The sequence below is a fragment of the Microcaecilia unicolor genome, chromosome 4, assembly GCF_901765095.1.
Source record: "Microcaecilia unicolor chromosome 4, aMicUni1.1, whole genome shotgun sequence".
Taxonomy (NCBI): domain Eukaryota; kingdom Metazoa; phylum Chordata; class Amphibia; order Gymnophiona; family Siphonopidae; genus Microcaecilia; species Microcaecilia unicolor.
Window position 1 is genome coordinate 102,032,537 of NC_044034.1, and position 15,181 is coordinate 102,047,717.

The following is a 15,181-nucleotide window of genomic DNA, read 5'->3' on the forward strand; positions in this document are numbered from 1 at the left end:
AAAAAGCCTTAAACATTCTAAATATTTGCAGGTTTGAGTTAATTCCCTTAACATATTTGAAAGGAACATTCTTGAGCATACCAGCGCTATGTCAGACCTATGCTAATGCTTATTGAACAATGTGAAACGTTTCTAACAAACCTCTCTATAGAAGTGGATCCATTTTGAGCCCCGAGATAAGCAGTCTGCAATTTAAAGCAATTATTAATGAAAACATATAAAGCACCTGTACTGAGGTTTTTTCTCCATATATTTTATATATATGCACACATGCTTTTTTTTCTGTTTTATAAGGAAGCTGTCTATGATTTCTATGGACAAAGAAGGAACTGGAACTACTGGAGTGCCTTTTGGATACAGGAGCACTATAGGTTTGAGCAACTGGTGAGGAAATCGAGCATTAAATTCAATTCTGTGTTCTTGTAGGCGAGACATTAAGCGTTGCATTGAGTTGGGGGTGCAAAAAAAGTGGGAGTTAGTGGGGGAAATGCCAAACTGTCTTTGGGGAATTGTGTCACACTCTGGTATAGAGTAGAGACTGGTGCAGAGGGCTACTCCTAGGGGAATTCTGTGCACAATATTCTAAAATTCTGCAATATTTTGCACAGTTTATTTGTAGTGTTTTTCTGCAGAATTCCCCCAAAAGGGTTGAAATCCCCTCCTGCTTCCTCACCCCCACCCCAGGCTCTGGCCTCCCCAATTTCCTCCAACTGCAGTTCTCTCCCCCATTAACTCCCAGCAAGACCCACAATTGTCTACCCCAAAGTTGTCTTCAACATGCAATACCTTATTCTCCCTCCCCTCCCCCGGTACACATCCCCAAGGTTGATTCCCCTCCCCCCCCCCCCCCCCCCCCCCCCCCCGCACACACACACAGTGTACACCCAGCTTTTTGTTGCCTCTCCCATCCCATGCCACTGGGATGGGTCATGTCAGCTGCTGTAGATGTCTCTAATCTCTCAGCTGGAGATGTTTCTGAATAGAATAACTCGCCTCCTGTTATGGCTGTGCTGGAAATAAAGCCAGTTGAGTTTGTTAAGGGAGCGTTTCAATGTTACATGGTGTAAAAAAAAAAAAATTAGTGATGTAAGGTAGCACATCGATTCTCATTCCACTACAGTTTAGTTTGGCTGGGGATTGGCCTTTGAATTTTAAGTGTTTCAAGAGCCAGTGGCAGAATTATGAAATTGCAACCAACTTGGATGAATTGCTGAAGAAATGTGCTGCCATTCTCCTGGCATGCAAGTGTATGAACTGCACAAGACCTTAACTTTTGAAAGCAAGGCGGATAAAACTGATGTGAATAAAATCCTGGATGCTTTTGAAAATTACTGCTTCAGAGAAACAAATGTGACTTAAAGTTATGTCCTGAACATGCTGCAGAACACAAATTAATCTTGTGACACATATCAAACATAAGTTAAAGCATTAATACAATCATGCAAATATGGAGATATGAAGGACTCAAATCATACAGGATAGAATTGTTAGCGGCACCAGGGACGAATGCTACTTAGCAGAAGCTGCTCCAGATAAAAAGACTAATCCTGAATTATGCCATTGCAATATGCCACACAATCTCTAAGCACATGGAGATGATCAGCAAGGAAAAATCCAGTGGCATCACCATGGGTGAAGCTGGAACAAACGATAGTAGGTGACTGCCCGCTGTGGACTATCCCATGGCTGCCCAAACCAACTCTCACAGCATGCTTGAGAAAATTGAATATTTTTATGCAGCTTCTGGATATGACAGCACCACACTTAGTTCCCAGGTAGAAAGTATTTTTGAGTGTCCGCCATTCAATATACACTGGAATTTACTCCAGGAACTTTTGATACAGTTTTTAAGCTATGGGCATCGGCTTCCTTATGCCTTCTGGAGCAGGTGTGGGACAAGGAAAAACGTCTCTTTCACAGAGCTTGCAGATGAATTTGGACTACCACCAAAGGATGTTTTTCATTATCAACTTAAAGATTTATCCAACGCAGGACAAGTAGGGAACTTGGTTTAAACGAGACAGCTTTAGAAATAGCATTTAAATCAGGGTGTGGCAGAGGAGATACTACTCAATTATACTGTGCTCTTTTACAGCAAACTATCAATTATACACTATACAAACCAATGTGAAGCAGGCTTGGGTCATGCATACGAACTTCCCAGATGAAAGAAAGCATTTCAATATCTTCTCAAGGTCTCTCTCTCTCTCTCTCAAGCAGGTTAATAGAAAATGGATATAAACTTTTGTATAAATGGTATTATACCCCTCAATGCCTCAGTCCTGGGGACAGAAAGTTATTGAGGTGTGCAGGCCCATGATATATGTAAAAAGGTATGACAATTTTTGTGAAGATTGGGCTGATGGTGGCCAGGAAACACATGCTTACAAAGTGAATTGAAACTTTGTGACCTAGGGGCGTAGCCAGACATCAACGTGGGACCAGCGCTGGACAAACATTTCAGCTGGCAGGGGTTGGGGACGTCTGACAGCCAAAGCATGTGCGGTGGCAGTGCTTCAGCTGGTGGGGGTTATGGACCCCCCACCAGCCAAGGTATGTGCAACGGCAGCAGTGGGTGGGGAGCAGGAGCAGCAGCAGTGGGGGAAGGCAGGCCAAAATGTGCTCCCCCCACTTTAGGCTTTGGCCGTCCTTCCCCCACCGCTGCTGCTACTGCTCCTCACCCACTGCTGCCGCTGCACATACCTTGGCTGGTGGGGGGTCCATAACCCCTGCCAGCTGAAATGTTTGTCCAGCGCTGGGTCTCCGCCACATTGCCTGCTCTGCTCTCTTCCCTTCACACCCCACATGCTCATTTTAATGAAATTGAGCATGAGCGATTCTGGCTCCATCTTACCTGCCTTTCCTCAGAATGCCCCCCCTTGCAGGGCCGCCGAGAGGGGGGGGGGCAGGGGGGACAAAATTCCCCAGGCTCGGGCCTCCAAGATGGGCCCGGCGCCATAGTCCCCGATTTCACCCACCCTTGGCTCTGTCGACTGTCTGCCACTGGGCTGGCCCCCCCTCCCATTGAAATCATCACAGTACCTCACCTGTCACCTCCGTGACTGAAAGCGCAGCAGCGGCAGATCAGATTCTCCTCCCTTCGGGCCTTCCCTCCCTGTGTCCTGCCCTCATCTGATGTAATTTCCATGAGGGCGAGACACAGGAAGGGAAGGCCCGAAGGGAGGCGAATCTGATCTGCCGCTGCTGTGCTTTCAGTCACAGAGCGAGGTGACAGGTGAGGTGCTGTGATGATTTCCATGCAGGGGGCCTGGCCCGGTGGCGGACAGAGGGGGCAGGTGGGGACTGCGGCGCGGCGGCAGCAACCTTGGGGGCGGCCTTGACCCAGGCCCAGCCCAGTCTCTCAGCGGCCCTGCCCCAATGATTTTCTTATGAATCTCCTCCTTGCTGAAAGCCCCCCCCCAGCTGAAATCATAGGGGCTTTCCTCAGCCGATTGGCTGGCAGCTTGTTTCTCCGCCCCTGCCGACATCGTAGGGGCATTTGCATAGGATTATCGTTGACTGCTACTGCGATCGGTAAGATAGACGCAAAATTCCTTTGTGCATTACTCGCTAAATAGCATGCATGCTAGATAGAACCAGTCAAAAAACAGACGTTCCTAGCACAGGAAGCTTTATGAATCTGCCCCCCCCCCCCCCCGAGTTAGAAATACCCTTTTCAATAAAACAAAAAATGGTGGGTTTGCAACACCGAGAAGAGCTAGCCAGGGCTGCCAAGGGGGGAGGGGGCAGCAAAATTCCTCAAACCCAGCCTCCAAGGGGGGGCCCAGTGCCGGAAATGCTTCTGAAGGTAGGCAAAAGGTTCTGCTCCCTCAGTCTGTCTGTCTCCTGCTCCTGTGTGTTGAGAGTTGAGACCTGGGTTGGGTCCCTACACAGGAGCAGGAGAGTGACAGACTGAGGGAGGAGCAGATGCAGGAAGTAAGAGGGTGGGGGGCAGCAGTGACTGCTGCCTCAGTGGAGGGGGCAGCAGCCCTGCCCAGTCCTGGCTCTAAATAGATTCTTTCAGTAAGGATGTTAACTCCAAGGAGTTAACGTCCTTACTGAAGGAATCTATTTAGATCAAGATGAAACAAAGCGCTCACTTTGTTGAGAGAAAAAAAATGGTCAGTTCAAAACCATGAGTCATGCATAACTAGGATGCTCATATAGCTCACACAGCAGGAGTGTAACCTAACTGTTTAAGGCTCATATAGAGCTGTATCATATGCACAGCAAAGGGGATAATTCTCACACGAGTCATTTGCACCAGACTAAATCTTGAATATTCCTGTGCAAATAAAGTTTACCGACACACTTGCCTCCTGACAACACTTAAGAGGCTCATTTTCAAATTGCATAGACTTGCAAATTAACATTGGTTACTATGTAAATTTGTAAGCCTGTGTGCTTTGAAAATGAGCACCTATTAGCCACCTTTATGCTGGAGAATCCACCAGCTACATGGAAAAAAAGGACCTGTAAAATTTAAACAGAACCCCAGTTAAACATTTGGCTTGGAAATTCTCTTCAAACTGTTGAGCCAGCGTGGGTGGTCAGAAAATGGATGGTTTGGATCATATACTCTTCTAGAATGGAGGTGCATCATGCTTAGTAGGTATTCATCTGGTCCATACTGTGACAGAAATGCCACAGCAAGTTCTTTAAAGGATTCAGAATATGCCCTCAAGTCAAGGTATTAATCACCATTTGAATTTGACTGTTTCCAACACTAGAACTTCAAAGGAAATGCATATCTTAGTTTGAAAGAGGTAACAGAAATGGTTATGGCCTTGTTTTAATTCTAGACTAGTGAACTTGTTCACAGGGCAGATTTATGGTTGGTGCCTCCATTATAAAATAAATGCACCAAGACTCCCACAAACAAGGCCCCATGTGACTTCTTGCAAAGGAAAAACCAGCAGAGCACTGGAGGAAGCAGGTTAGAAGTGTTGCTATTCTGGTGATCCTGTGGACTGGAGAGACCTCTTTGGACAGTAGTGGCTCTGTTACCCTCCCCCCTCAGTCTGTCACCAGCTGACTTAGGGCAAAATCCTGCCTGGGGGTGGGGGGGTGTCACTGAATTAAAATGTCAAAGACCCCGCCCCACATGACAGAGGGGGATACTAACTTACATATGCTTTAATCCTGCCCTGCTTGTGCATGGAACAATGTGCAGAGACAGGGCTGATCTTAGGCAGGGGCAACAGGGATGGCCACACAGGGTCTCGCATTCCCAGGGGCCCCGTGGCCCCAGTGTATCTTGGCAGGTCATTTCCCGCACTCCCGCTGGGGAAGCTGAAACTCTTGCTGAGGGGCACATCTTTTCTCTTCTCTTCCTACCCGGGTACACCTCCACGTGGTCCCGCATCTCCCCTTCTTCATATACCTCTATTCACCCTCCCCTCAAACCTTTCTTTCTACATTTTTTTGTGGTTTTTTTTTTTTTTTTGCAACAACAGCATTGGTAGCTTGAAGAAGAGAAAAGGCACTGTGAAGCCTCGCTTTTGAGAGTCAGAAAGTCGCTGCTGGGTCCCGCCACATGCAACAGGAAGTGTGCATCAGGGAGGCAGGACCAGCAGTGACTTCCTGGTGCTCAAATACAAGGATCCACAGTGCCTTGCTCTTCTTCAAGGTACCGACACTATTGCTGCAAAAACTACAAAAGAACTACAAAAGTAAGGTTTGGGGGGAGGGTCACAGAGGGAAATCAAGAAGGGGAGATGGGGAAGAGAGAAAAGATACTCTGACCATTCTGGGGGTGAAGGACAAGAGGAGAGGTGTAGGATGGGAAGGAGAGAGAGGCAGAGATGGTGGACCATGTTGGGGGGGGTGGAGAGAGGGGAAAGGATGCCAAGACTATTCTTTGAGCAGGGGGAGGATGGACAAGGAGTGAATATAGAGAGAGGGGGGATACTGGATTTGGGGAGGCAGAAGGAGAAATAAACAAGGTAGATGATAGGATGGGAGCGGGTCTGATGCTAGGAATGGAAGAAGGGGACTGACTTGCAGATGTTAGGGATAGGAGAAGTGTTGATGCTGGTTCTGGGGGGAGAGGTGAGGCTGTAGTGAGTGGGAGAGAGTAACGAAGGGGGGAGGGGATGGAGAAATGAGTGAAGAGGTGGTGTAAAGGATCAGAGGGGCAGGGGGCTTAGGAAGCAGTGTAAAGAAATGGGACCATAGAAAGGAAGAGAAAACACGGAAATGGAGATAAGTTGAGGAGTAATAGGACGTTGGGTGGGGGTAAAAGAAAGAGGAAATGGCCTGGATGTCAGAAAGGATTGAGTTACAGGGAAAGATCTGGGGGCTGGTGAAGGAAAGACACAGTAAGAATAGGCTGGGAAAGGAAAGAGATGGGGGACAATGGGAGAGCTGGGGAGGATGTAAAAATTAAAGATGGAAATATGGTAAGTAGGCGACAGATGAAAAGAGGGAGAGGGTGAGAGAAGGGGTAAATGAGCTTATACTGTTAGCTAGGAGTAGACTTGAACTGAATAATTTTCTGGTTTCCTATGATAGCATTCTGCTTATTTGAATACGTTTTTCTGTACAAGTTGTGCTCGATTTGTCTTTTATTTGAAATTTTATAAATAAAACAATTTTACAAATAATTAAAAAGAAAAACACATCTTGTCAGCAGGAGGGAGAGGGGGGGGGGGCAGGGAACGGCCCCACAATTGCTAAGACCGGCCCTGTGTAGAGAGCAGCTATTTCCCTTTGTAGTGCACACACCAGTGGTGCAACAGACACCAGTTGTGAAATGGGCCATTGTCATCTTTAAAAAAATTCAGCCAGGAGCAGATGAATTGTTTAGTACACCAGTAACACCATAAAACTCCAAACTAGAAGTGACACTTCAGTGTAATTATATGCAAAAAAAGGCAATTCTGCAAAAAGCTGCGATCAGTGTGGTTTACCAATCCATTAGACAATTTTAATGGCTTGACTAATCTTTTCTCAAGGACACTTTTGTCCCAGATTTGATGGCGTTTGGGGACCTAAGATCTGGGGGCATGTCTGAAGCATCGCATGTTATAGCTTTAGTGTCGTAAGGGGTATCTAAATGGGGGAGGGGGAAGACATCTTTAAGGATACAATTAGTGAGTAAAATGTTAATCCAAACCAACAGTATAACCATATTGTTAATCATGTATTGATAGTGTAATTGATACTGTAATGCACGCTACAACGGTCCGACTACAAAGGGCCTGAACCAGCTCCAGTTGATTCAGAATGCTGCAGCAAGACTAATAGAAGTTTGCAAGCGATGTGACCACATCACACCATTTTTGTGAAAACTTCATTGGCTACCAGTACAATACAGGGCTGAATTTAAAACTGTGTCTGATCTTCAAGACCCTTAAAGGAAATGGCCCCGAGTGCCTGAAGAATAGGATGATCCTCTACACACCTCCAAGGATACTAAGGTCCTTTCAAGGACTATCACTAACCATACCCTCTCCAAAAGACATTACAGAATGTGATACCCACAAGCCTTCTCCAGAGTAGCTCCCACACTCTGGAATGCACTCCCTGAAAGCCCGTTAACACAAGACTATCTCTACTTTAGAAAGCAGGTGAAAGCTTGGCTCTTCAACCAGGCCTTTAATGGAAGAACTAACTAACTTGTTAGTCTCACTCACACACACACGGAGTGACACGGGCTGCACATACTGCAACAGGACATGTTTATCCACTCCTGCCCTAGCTGACATAATATTTAACCATCCCTCTGACCTCATATGCACATTTCTTTAAATTAGTTACCTTATTTTCTAACTCCTCTTACTCTCTTACCTATCTATAAGTTTAATCTTTGCTTATACCCTACACTGTCAATTAAAATGTTCTATTATGTATTGTGTTGACATTGTAAGTAGTATACTATGCCATACTTGGTATTGTTATTTGAATATTTTTACTGCTGTAACTGTCTATTGCTCATGTTTAATTTATTCTTACTGTATACTGCCTTAAGTGAATTCCTTCAAAAAGGTGGTAAATAAATCCAAATAAATAAATAATGACGGCGACTGCTGCAGCCATAAGTCTTGTTAGCTAGACTGGATGGACTGTGCAAGTCTTTATCTACCGTCATTTACTATGGGTCCCCTCCCCATACATACTATTTCTTAATTAACAGGCCACACCAAATAATTGTTTCCAGCTTGGAACACAATTATCCTGTTGACTAAACCGTTTTAGACTATTAGAGCACTTATATAACACAAAATATTACCCCTCAAAAAGAAAACTAGTTTCCCATAAAAAAATTAATTAAAAACTGATCACATACAAGCAAACCATAATTCAACATTGTTACCAGTGCCCATCAATCTCCCTTCTGTCCTGCCTGCTTCTCACTTGTTATTCATGTAGGATCCCACGTTTCACTTTCCTCCCATAGGGAACAAATTAGTCTTCACCGATTTATGAAACTTTCTATAATCTGTTTATGCTCCAAACTGCCCCTGGGAGCTTTTTCCACCAGGAAACAGCCATTTTAATTCTCTTCTGTATCCTAGAACCTGACCTCTTTCCAAGATGATACCACAAGCATGGGAATGAACTAGATCTCAAATCTCTCAGATACATATCATTTAAGTCTTTATGTTAAGTCTTATTTTCTCTTGCAGCTCTGAATATCAATTTTGAACTGAATCCTTTGACTCCTTGGGAGCCAATGAAGCTCCCACAGTAATGGTGAGACATGCTTTCCCCCCCACTCCCTGCCCAACAGAAACTATAACTCCGAGACAAGGGAGTACTTCAGTCTAAATTGACTTTCCTCAAGACCAGGAAAATATTAGAAAAAAAAAAGTTATGGAACAGTCTTCCAAGGAAGTGGATAAGGAAAGCACAGAATAAACAGAAGGGATCAGTTATCAGGAAGTGAAGATTTGAAGCGTCTGTCTGCAGTATACAAAACATGAACAGACTAAATGGGCTCTGTGAAGCTTCTTTGGGCAAATGAGGAGGCTCACAACACTGCCCTTAATCAGTTAATATGACTGTACACAAGAATTGGGAGGGGGGAGGGGAGCCCAAACATGACAACCCTTTGCCCTGGGCACTGATTTGTCCAGTGATCAGCTTGGCTTTTTTAATCTACCCACATATTCTACATCTGTGTGTCATCTAAACCAGGAAAGCAGAATATCCAGCATTCCTGTTTATAAATCTTATTTGCTTAATAACATATTCATGGTTCCTTGATGTGCAGGAAAGTACAGCAGCTATTCTGCTCCAATACTCCAGATACTGCATACTGCAGAGTCTGCACAGAATTCCACCCGAGGCAGAATTTACCATCAGGCATGGAGGTGGAGTCCTAGTTCAAACTCAGCAGCTGCTGCAGCCTTTCTATACTACGCAACTCTTCCAGCACACAAAACGGAGATGTGCAGAAGTCCTGTGCTGTTTTCAGGAGACTTGAAAACTATGCAGGACTAAGAACTACATTGTTTGCGCACTGCTGTGCAGTTCAGGAAAAGCAGGATCATCCAAGACAGAAAAGGAAGGAACTATGAACACAACCATGTAACTGCAAGAAAACAGCACTGCCTATAGCTCAGAACTCCTCTTGGACTTGGGACTGCTGAAATTAAAGTTGTTGAAAGCCAAAAACCCTAACTATGGTGCTCAACTAATGTACTACTGGGAAGATTGGTACCATTTTTTTTAAATTTTGTATGTTTAAGAACTTGTCAGTTCAGTTGTACTGAGGAGTGGCCTAGTGGTTACAGCACCGTCTTGACACCGTCTTGACATCCAAAGGTGGCTGGTTCAAATCCCACTGCTGCTACTTGTGATCTTGGGCAAGTCACTTAACCCTCCATTGCTTCAGGTACAAACTTAGATTGTGAGCCCTCCTGGGACAGGGAACTATGTAGTGTACCTGAATGTAACTCACCTTGAACTACTACTGAAAAAGGTGTGAGCAAACCCAAATACTGTACTTTGATTAAAAAAAAATAGTATGTAGAATTTCCCCTGTAGTAAACTGATCATACACATTTATAAGAACATAAGCATCACCAAATGGAAAGACCAAAAAGGTCCAGCAAGCCCAGCAAACCATTTCCCCCAAAGTGGACAATCCAGGTCACGGCGATCCCAAGTGTAAAACAGGTAAGCAGTGAATTTTCCCAATTCCAGATGAAGCTGTTCTGGGGGTTCTCAAAATTGTGGATCACATAGCAGGCTCCCCTATTCTAGAAGAGCACAATGACCTTAAATGGCTATTATAATTGCAGCTGACATTCTAAGCACATGGCTTCCCAAACATGTTCCCTAGATATCTAGTGTATATTCTTTGAAGACAACTTTAGCATATAATGGGTTGTCAATGTATTAATTTCTTATAGAAACACCGGCAGATAAGGGCCAAATGACCCATCCAGTCTGCCTTTCCTTAGTAACCACTAACTAACTCCTCCTTTTCCTAAGGGATTCCACTTGCCTGTCCCACGCTTTCTTAAATTCTGATACAGTCCTCATCTCCACAGCCTCCACCAGGAGGCCATTCCACACATCTACCACTCTTTCCATGAAAGAGTATTTCTTACATTCTGCATATTACTGTAGGGAATCTAAATAACTATAAGGATCTGAGACATGTTTGGGAAGATCTGGTCTACAGAGGACCACATACATTTGTGTATGATGAATCAAGTGAATTCACTGGCCTATAAATGTTCTCCGAGTATAGAGGTAGTCCATTTGTAAAGGAGTGTGGACTATGTCGCACCGGTCTCATAAAGAAGCTAATCCATATAGACACTATGGAATCCAAGAGAAACCTATTGAAGCCACCCAACACCCCATTATGCCCTAAGAGGAATTCACATATGTAAAGGGATTCAACAAGTAAGGCACTGCCATAAAAGGTACACAGCTGAAGAAAGCCTCTAGATGTGCCATTTTATGCAGAACTCAGAAGCCTATTAATACTTTTGTTTGTTTTAGAACTTTTTAGACTGGATTTTGAGTAGTTCACAGTAGTGTACATTAAAATTCAGAGACTGCATTCCACTAATGCTCAACAGAACACGTCCAAAGATATACTGGTGGGAAGCCATTCAAGATGCTTAGCAACTTCTGCTGTAATGGACAGTATTTTACCAGACTGCCCCATGCTCCAGAGGAAGGAAACCCATCTGTGCTTTTGAAAATTTGATCCACATCTTGCTCTGTGGACTATGACAGTAAGAAAATAAAGAAGAAACCATTTCAAGGCCAGACTAGCCAGGCTAGAATCTGGCTACAATGCCCTAGAAAGCAAACAAATTGTTACAGCAGGCTTGTGATGCCAACAGACAAGCAGTTTGATTTTCTTCAAACTGCAACAGATAAGTAATCATTAGCATCAGTAATCCCAGTAACTTTATAGTTTAATTATTTCAGTATGAGAATGCTTTATATACACCACCAGTTGTTACAATTAAAATGAGTAATTACATACAGTAATTGTTATGTTGACAACACAGCATTAATGCCAGTGTTAAAGTACATTTACATCAATTGTTTTTTTGTTGTTGTGGTTGTTGTTTTAGTTATGTCAGGTAGTTTGTATTTTGTATTGAAAAATTAAACTTGAGAAAGTTTTTAGGTCTCAGAGCCAACTCCACTTTATAACCAGTGCAGTGAAAATAAGTTTGAACGGCTCAAGCTTATGGGACAGATGTTTATTGGACAGATGTTTATTGGACTCTTTTCTGGCCTCCCACATACTATGCTCTTCATATTTACAAAAATATATATGCTGCATCACAGGATCAAAGACCATACAAAGCTGTACATTTAAAAAATAAAATTCTATAATATATTAAAATAGGATATGACCAGGACTTTATCCATCCACTTCCATGAATCATTTAACGCAGATCAGGAAACAAGCCGACCTTAATCTTCTTCCTAAACTCCAAGACTGTTCTTGGTGTAGCTCATATGGCAGGCTGTTCCAGATCTAAGGAACAAACAGAAAATGCCTGGCTCTTAAAGAAATGACACAACACTGCCTTCATTGGCACAGCATAGGAGGACAAGAATAGGGCAGTAGACCTGCTATTCACAACCAAATACTCTTAACAGTATTCAATGATGTGCAATAGTGAAATCAAGCTTGCTTTAACTTCCAGTTATTGTGCAAGCATCCATTATATTCATCCTAATTTGTAAAGATTCCTAAAGCTGTCCACAATTTTATAAGGAGGAGGGGGGATATTTGAGGACTGTTGCCTTCCTCTTCTCCAGTCTGGTTTCCGATTCATCTGTTCTCAATTGATTCTCCCATTACTGAACAGCTAATGAGAGCAGATGTTTGCCAATCTGATCCAAAGCAGGATTATGGGTGTTAAATCAAGATGACTCCAGAGGAGACAGACAGTGCATCCAACAGCACAACAATGTTATTTTGATGAGTGAAAGGGGTGGGGTGGGGGGGGGGGTCTCTTAATTCAGTCTGGTAAAAGCAATGCCAGGTTAAGAAAAGTGCACTGCACAAAGAGAACAACTGAACAAAGAGGTGTGCATGACTGCCAACTTAACCTAGTTCCAGCATGGATACTTTAGGCCAGTCCTAGATTTCTGACAGCCTTATCTTGATCTCCATGCAGTCCACTAAGCAGCTACCTAGGGTGGCACAATTTAAGGGGGTGGCATTGCATTGGCACTTGCTCTCCAAGTTCCCTCTCCTTCCTTCCTCCCTCCACCTCCCCCTTGCTCCAAGACAGCGATGCAATCAGTAGTTAGTTTTTTAAAACACAAGTTTGTAGGGGCAGGAGCTAGAAGATGTGCTGGCCACAATACATTTTCTATAGTTGCAAACTGCTGCGTTTATGCCTCAGATAAGGAATGAGAGAGATACTGGAAACCATGGTGGGAGGGAAGTAGGAAAACAGATGCTGGACACAGTGTGTGTTTATGGGGGGGGGAGGGCTTTGAGCTGCAGGCTATCTAGTTGGGTGGGAGGGGCACATGGCTGAAGGTTCACCTAGGGCATCAGATACCTTGGACCAGTCCTGCCTGATGCATTATGGAACCAGCAACACCAATTTCAATGGGTAGAATCAAGGACTAGGCACGCCAACGCTTTGAAGATGTAAACCTGGGTGTGCGAGTGCTGGTGGGGAAAAGGATGAGGTGGTCTGAACAGTGAACAGAGCAGTACCAAAAACTTTCCAATGTTTTGAGAATAATTAAAAAAAAGTGTGATAATGTATGAGCATGCCATAAGATATCACTATCAGATTTCAACAGATGGATGTTATAGTAGCAGGGGGCTACTATCCCACTGCAACAGGTATTGCCCTACTTATCCACCAGGAGTTGACTGTACATATAGCAACATAGGTACCTAGTGTTCCTGAATGTAACTCACTTTGAGCTACTACAAAAGATGTGAACTAAATCCAAATGCATACATAGTTAAGAGAGCTGTATGGTTCAGGCTCTAGATTTCATAGTAGAATTTATAATTAAGAAAATAAAAACATCTGCATCACTGAGACAGCCTTGCAGAAATAGAGGTGTGGCAGCAGGTGGGGGGGGGGGGGGGCAGGGGCATGGTGGTAGCTCTGCACCAGAAAAGGAGCGATCTGAAAGCAATTCTTCAACCACAATATACTTCAGTATCAATATTTCTAGGCTGCAGAAGCTGGAACTGCTTCTCCCATAAGATACACTATCATTTACAAAGGGGAGGGGGGAATACTTTATTCTTGTGGAATTCCATCTGGCTTATTTAACCAGATGTGGACTGTCACTGGTTTTTCTATTATACCAAGTTTAGTCCCAATCCATTAGCTTCTCAGAGTTATTTTGTCCCCAAATAACATTAAGAGTTGAGAACGTCTATTTGGTTTCCAACAAATCTGTTGGGTCAGAACGGATAAACCACCTCTTCAATTAACATTTTTTTTGCAAGTGTTCCTTTTGTTAAGTATGAGACGATTGCTCATGACTACATGCCGCTAAACAGATGGGAGTAGGTGGGCATGTGGGCTACCCTCCCTGTGCATTATTACTCACTTTCCGAGTCACTGATTCCACTGTCACTGATGCTGGCACTGCTTCGCCTTTTCATGCTCTGTAAGTGCTCATCGTACCTAAAATGTCTTTTATTGAATGGAGAGGAGAAGTCTTCCATCACAGCATCAAACTCGCAGAGGACTTCATTCAAATCATCATCTTCCACAAAAGCTAGAATTTCCAGATACAAACACGCCGATCAGGATACGACAGAAATAGATAAGGAAATACAGCAAGATTTCTTTTGTTCTGTCTTAAACTCGAATCCTTTTTAACTCACACTTTTTACTTCTTAAGCAGGAGTTTGTGTTTCTTAAAATCTATTTAATCTGCCTACGTAAAATACAGTATACACATTACCGATTACCTTCTACAATTTCATTGTAAACTACAAGTCTCAAACATTAAATATACAGTTTTAAGTTGTGTTTTAATTCTTTAGAACTGTTTTCTTATTGTAAATCTCAACCTAGGGCACAGTACTCGCAGCTGCTTCCCGTGGTTGCAACTGATAGGATGCGGGATGGTACCCCAGAGCATAGCAACAAGAAAAACTTGGGGCAGCCGAAAAGCTGGCTCACCAGTCAGGCTTAAAAAAAATATAACCTGCTCTTATTTAAACCCATAAAAAAAGGAGCTGCAAGTACTTACATTTACTGGAGGAGGTCACTTTAGGCGACTTCATAATAGACAAATACGCCCCTGGTATTATTTCAAACCCGTAAGCAGCACCAACAAAGAAAAACCACGTCTGTGTTAACGAAAAAGCTCGTACCAAATGCAATTCCTTTTACATATACAGTATAAGCATTCAAGGCAGCCCCTGCCTGGAGAGGCGAGTTACGTCACCGATGGGCGTAGCCCAAGAGGGTGTTTAGCTCCGCCTCAGAGTTGTGGTGGCGGCACGAGTCACGGAGGCGCGCTCACCTTTTTGTGACTGTTTTGACTGTGGTGGTGGTACACAGCAGTTCAATGTGGATAAACGAATTAGGACAATATAGATTTTTGCCTTGTTTTCTGTTTGAATCAGTTTAGAAGTTATGAATAAAGAAGAATAGAGTTTAGCCTACTTGTTGCATTAGGTACGGGTGCCACTTTAAAAGTCGAGCAGGAGCCCGCTATTTACAGTCCATACAAATGAATACAATTTAAGTTC

The 15,181-nt window shown here is 43.6% G+C and overlaps 1 protein-coding gene across 1 annotated transcript in view; it reads right to left on the reverse strand.

The window, feature by feature from the left end:
* The window catches only part of RGCC (regulator of cell cycle), a 29,963-nt gene extending 15,114 nt beyond the window's left edge, over positions 1-14,849 (reverse strand). The window contains exons 1-2 of the mRNA XM_030199433.1: positions 14,677-14,849; positions 14,026-14,196 (exon numbers count right to left, since the gene is read on the reverse strand). Of these exons, the coding sequence (XP_030055293.1) occupies positions 14,026-14,196; positions 14,677-14,710 (205 nt within the window). The 5' untranslated portion in view covers positions 14,711-14,849. The remainder of the gene's footprint in view (positions 1-14,025; positions 14,197-14,676) is intronic.
* Between the last annotated feature and the right edge of the window lie 332 nt (positions 14,850-15,181).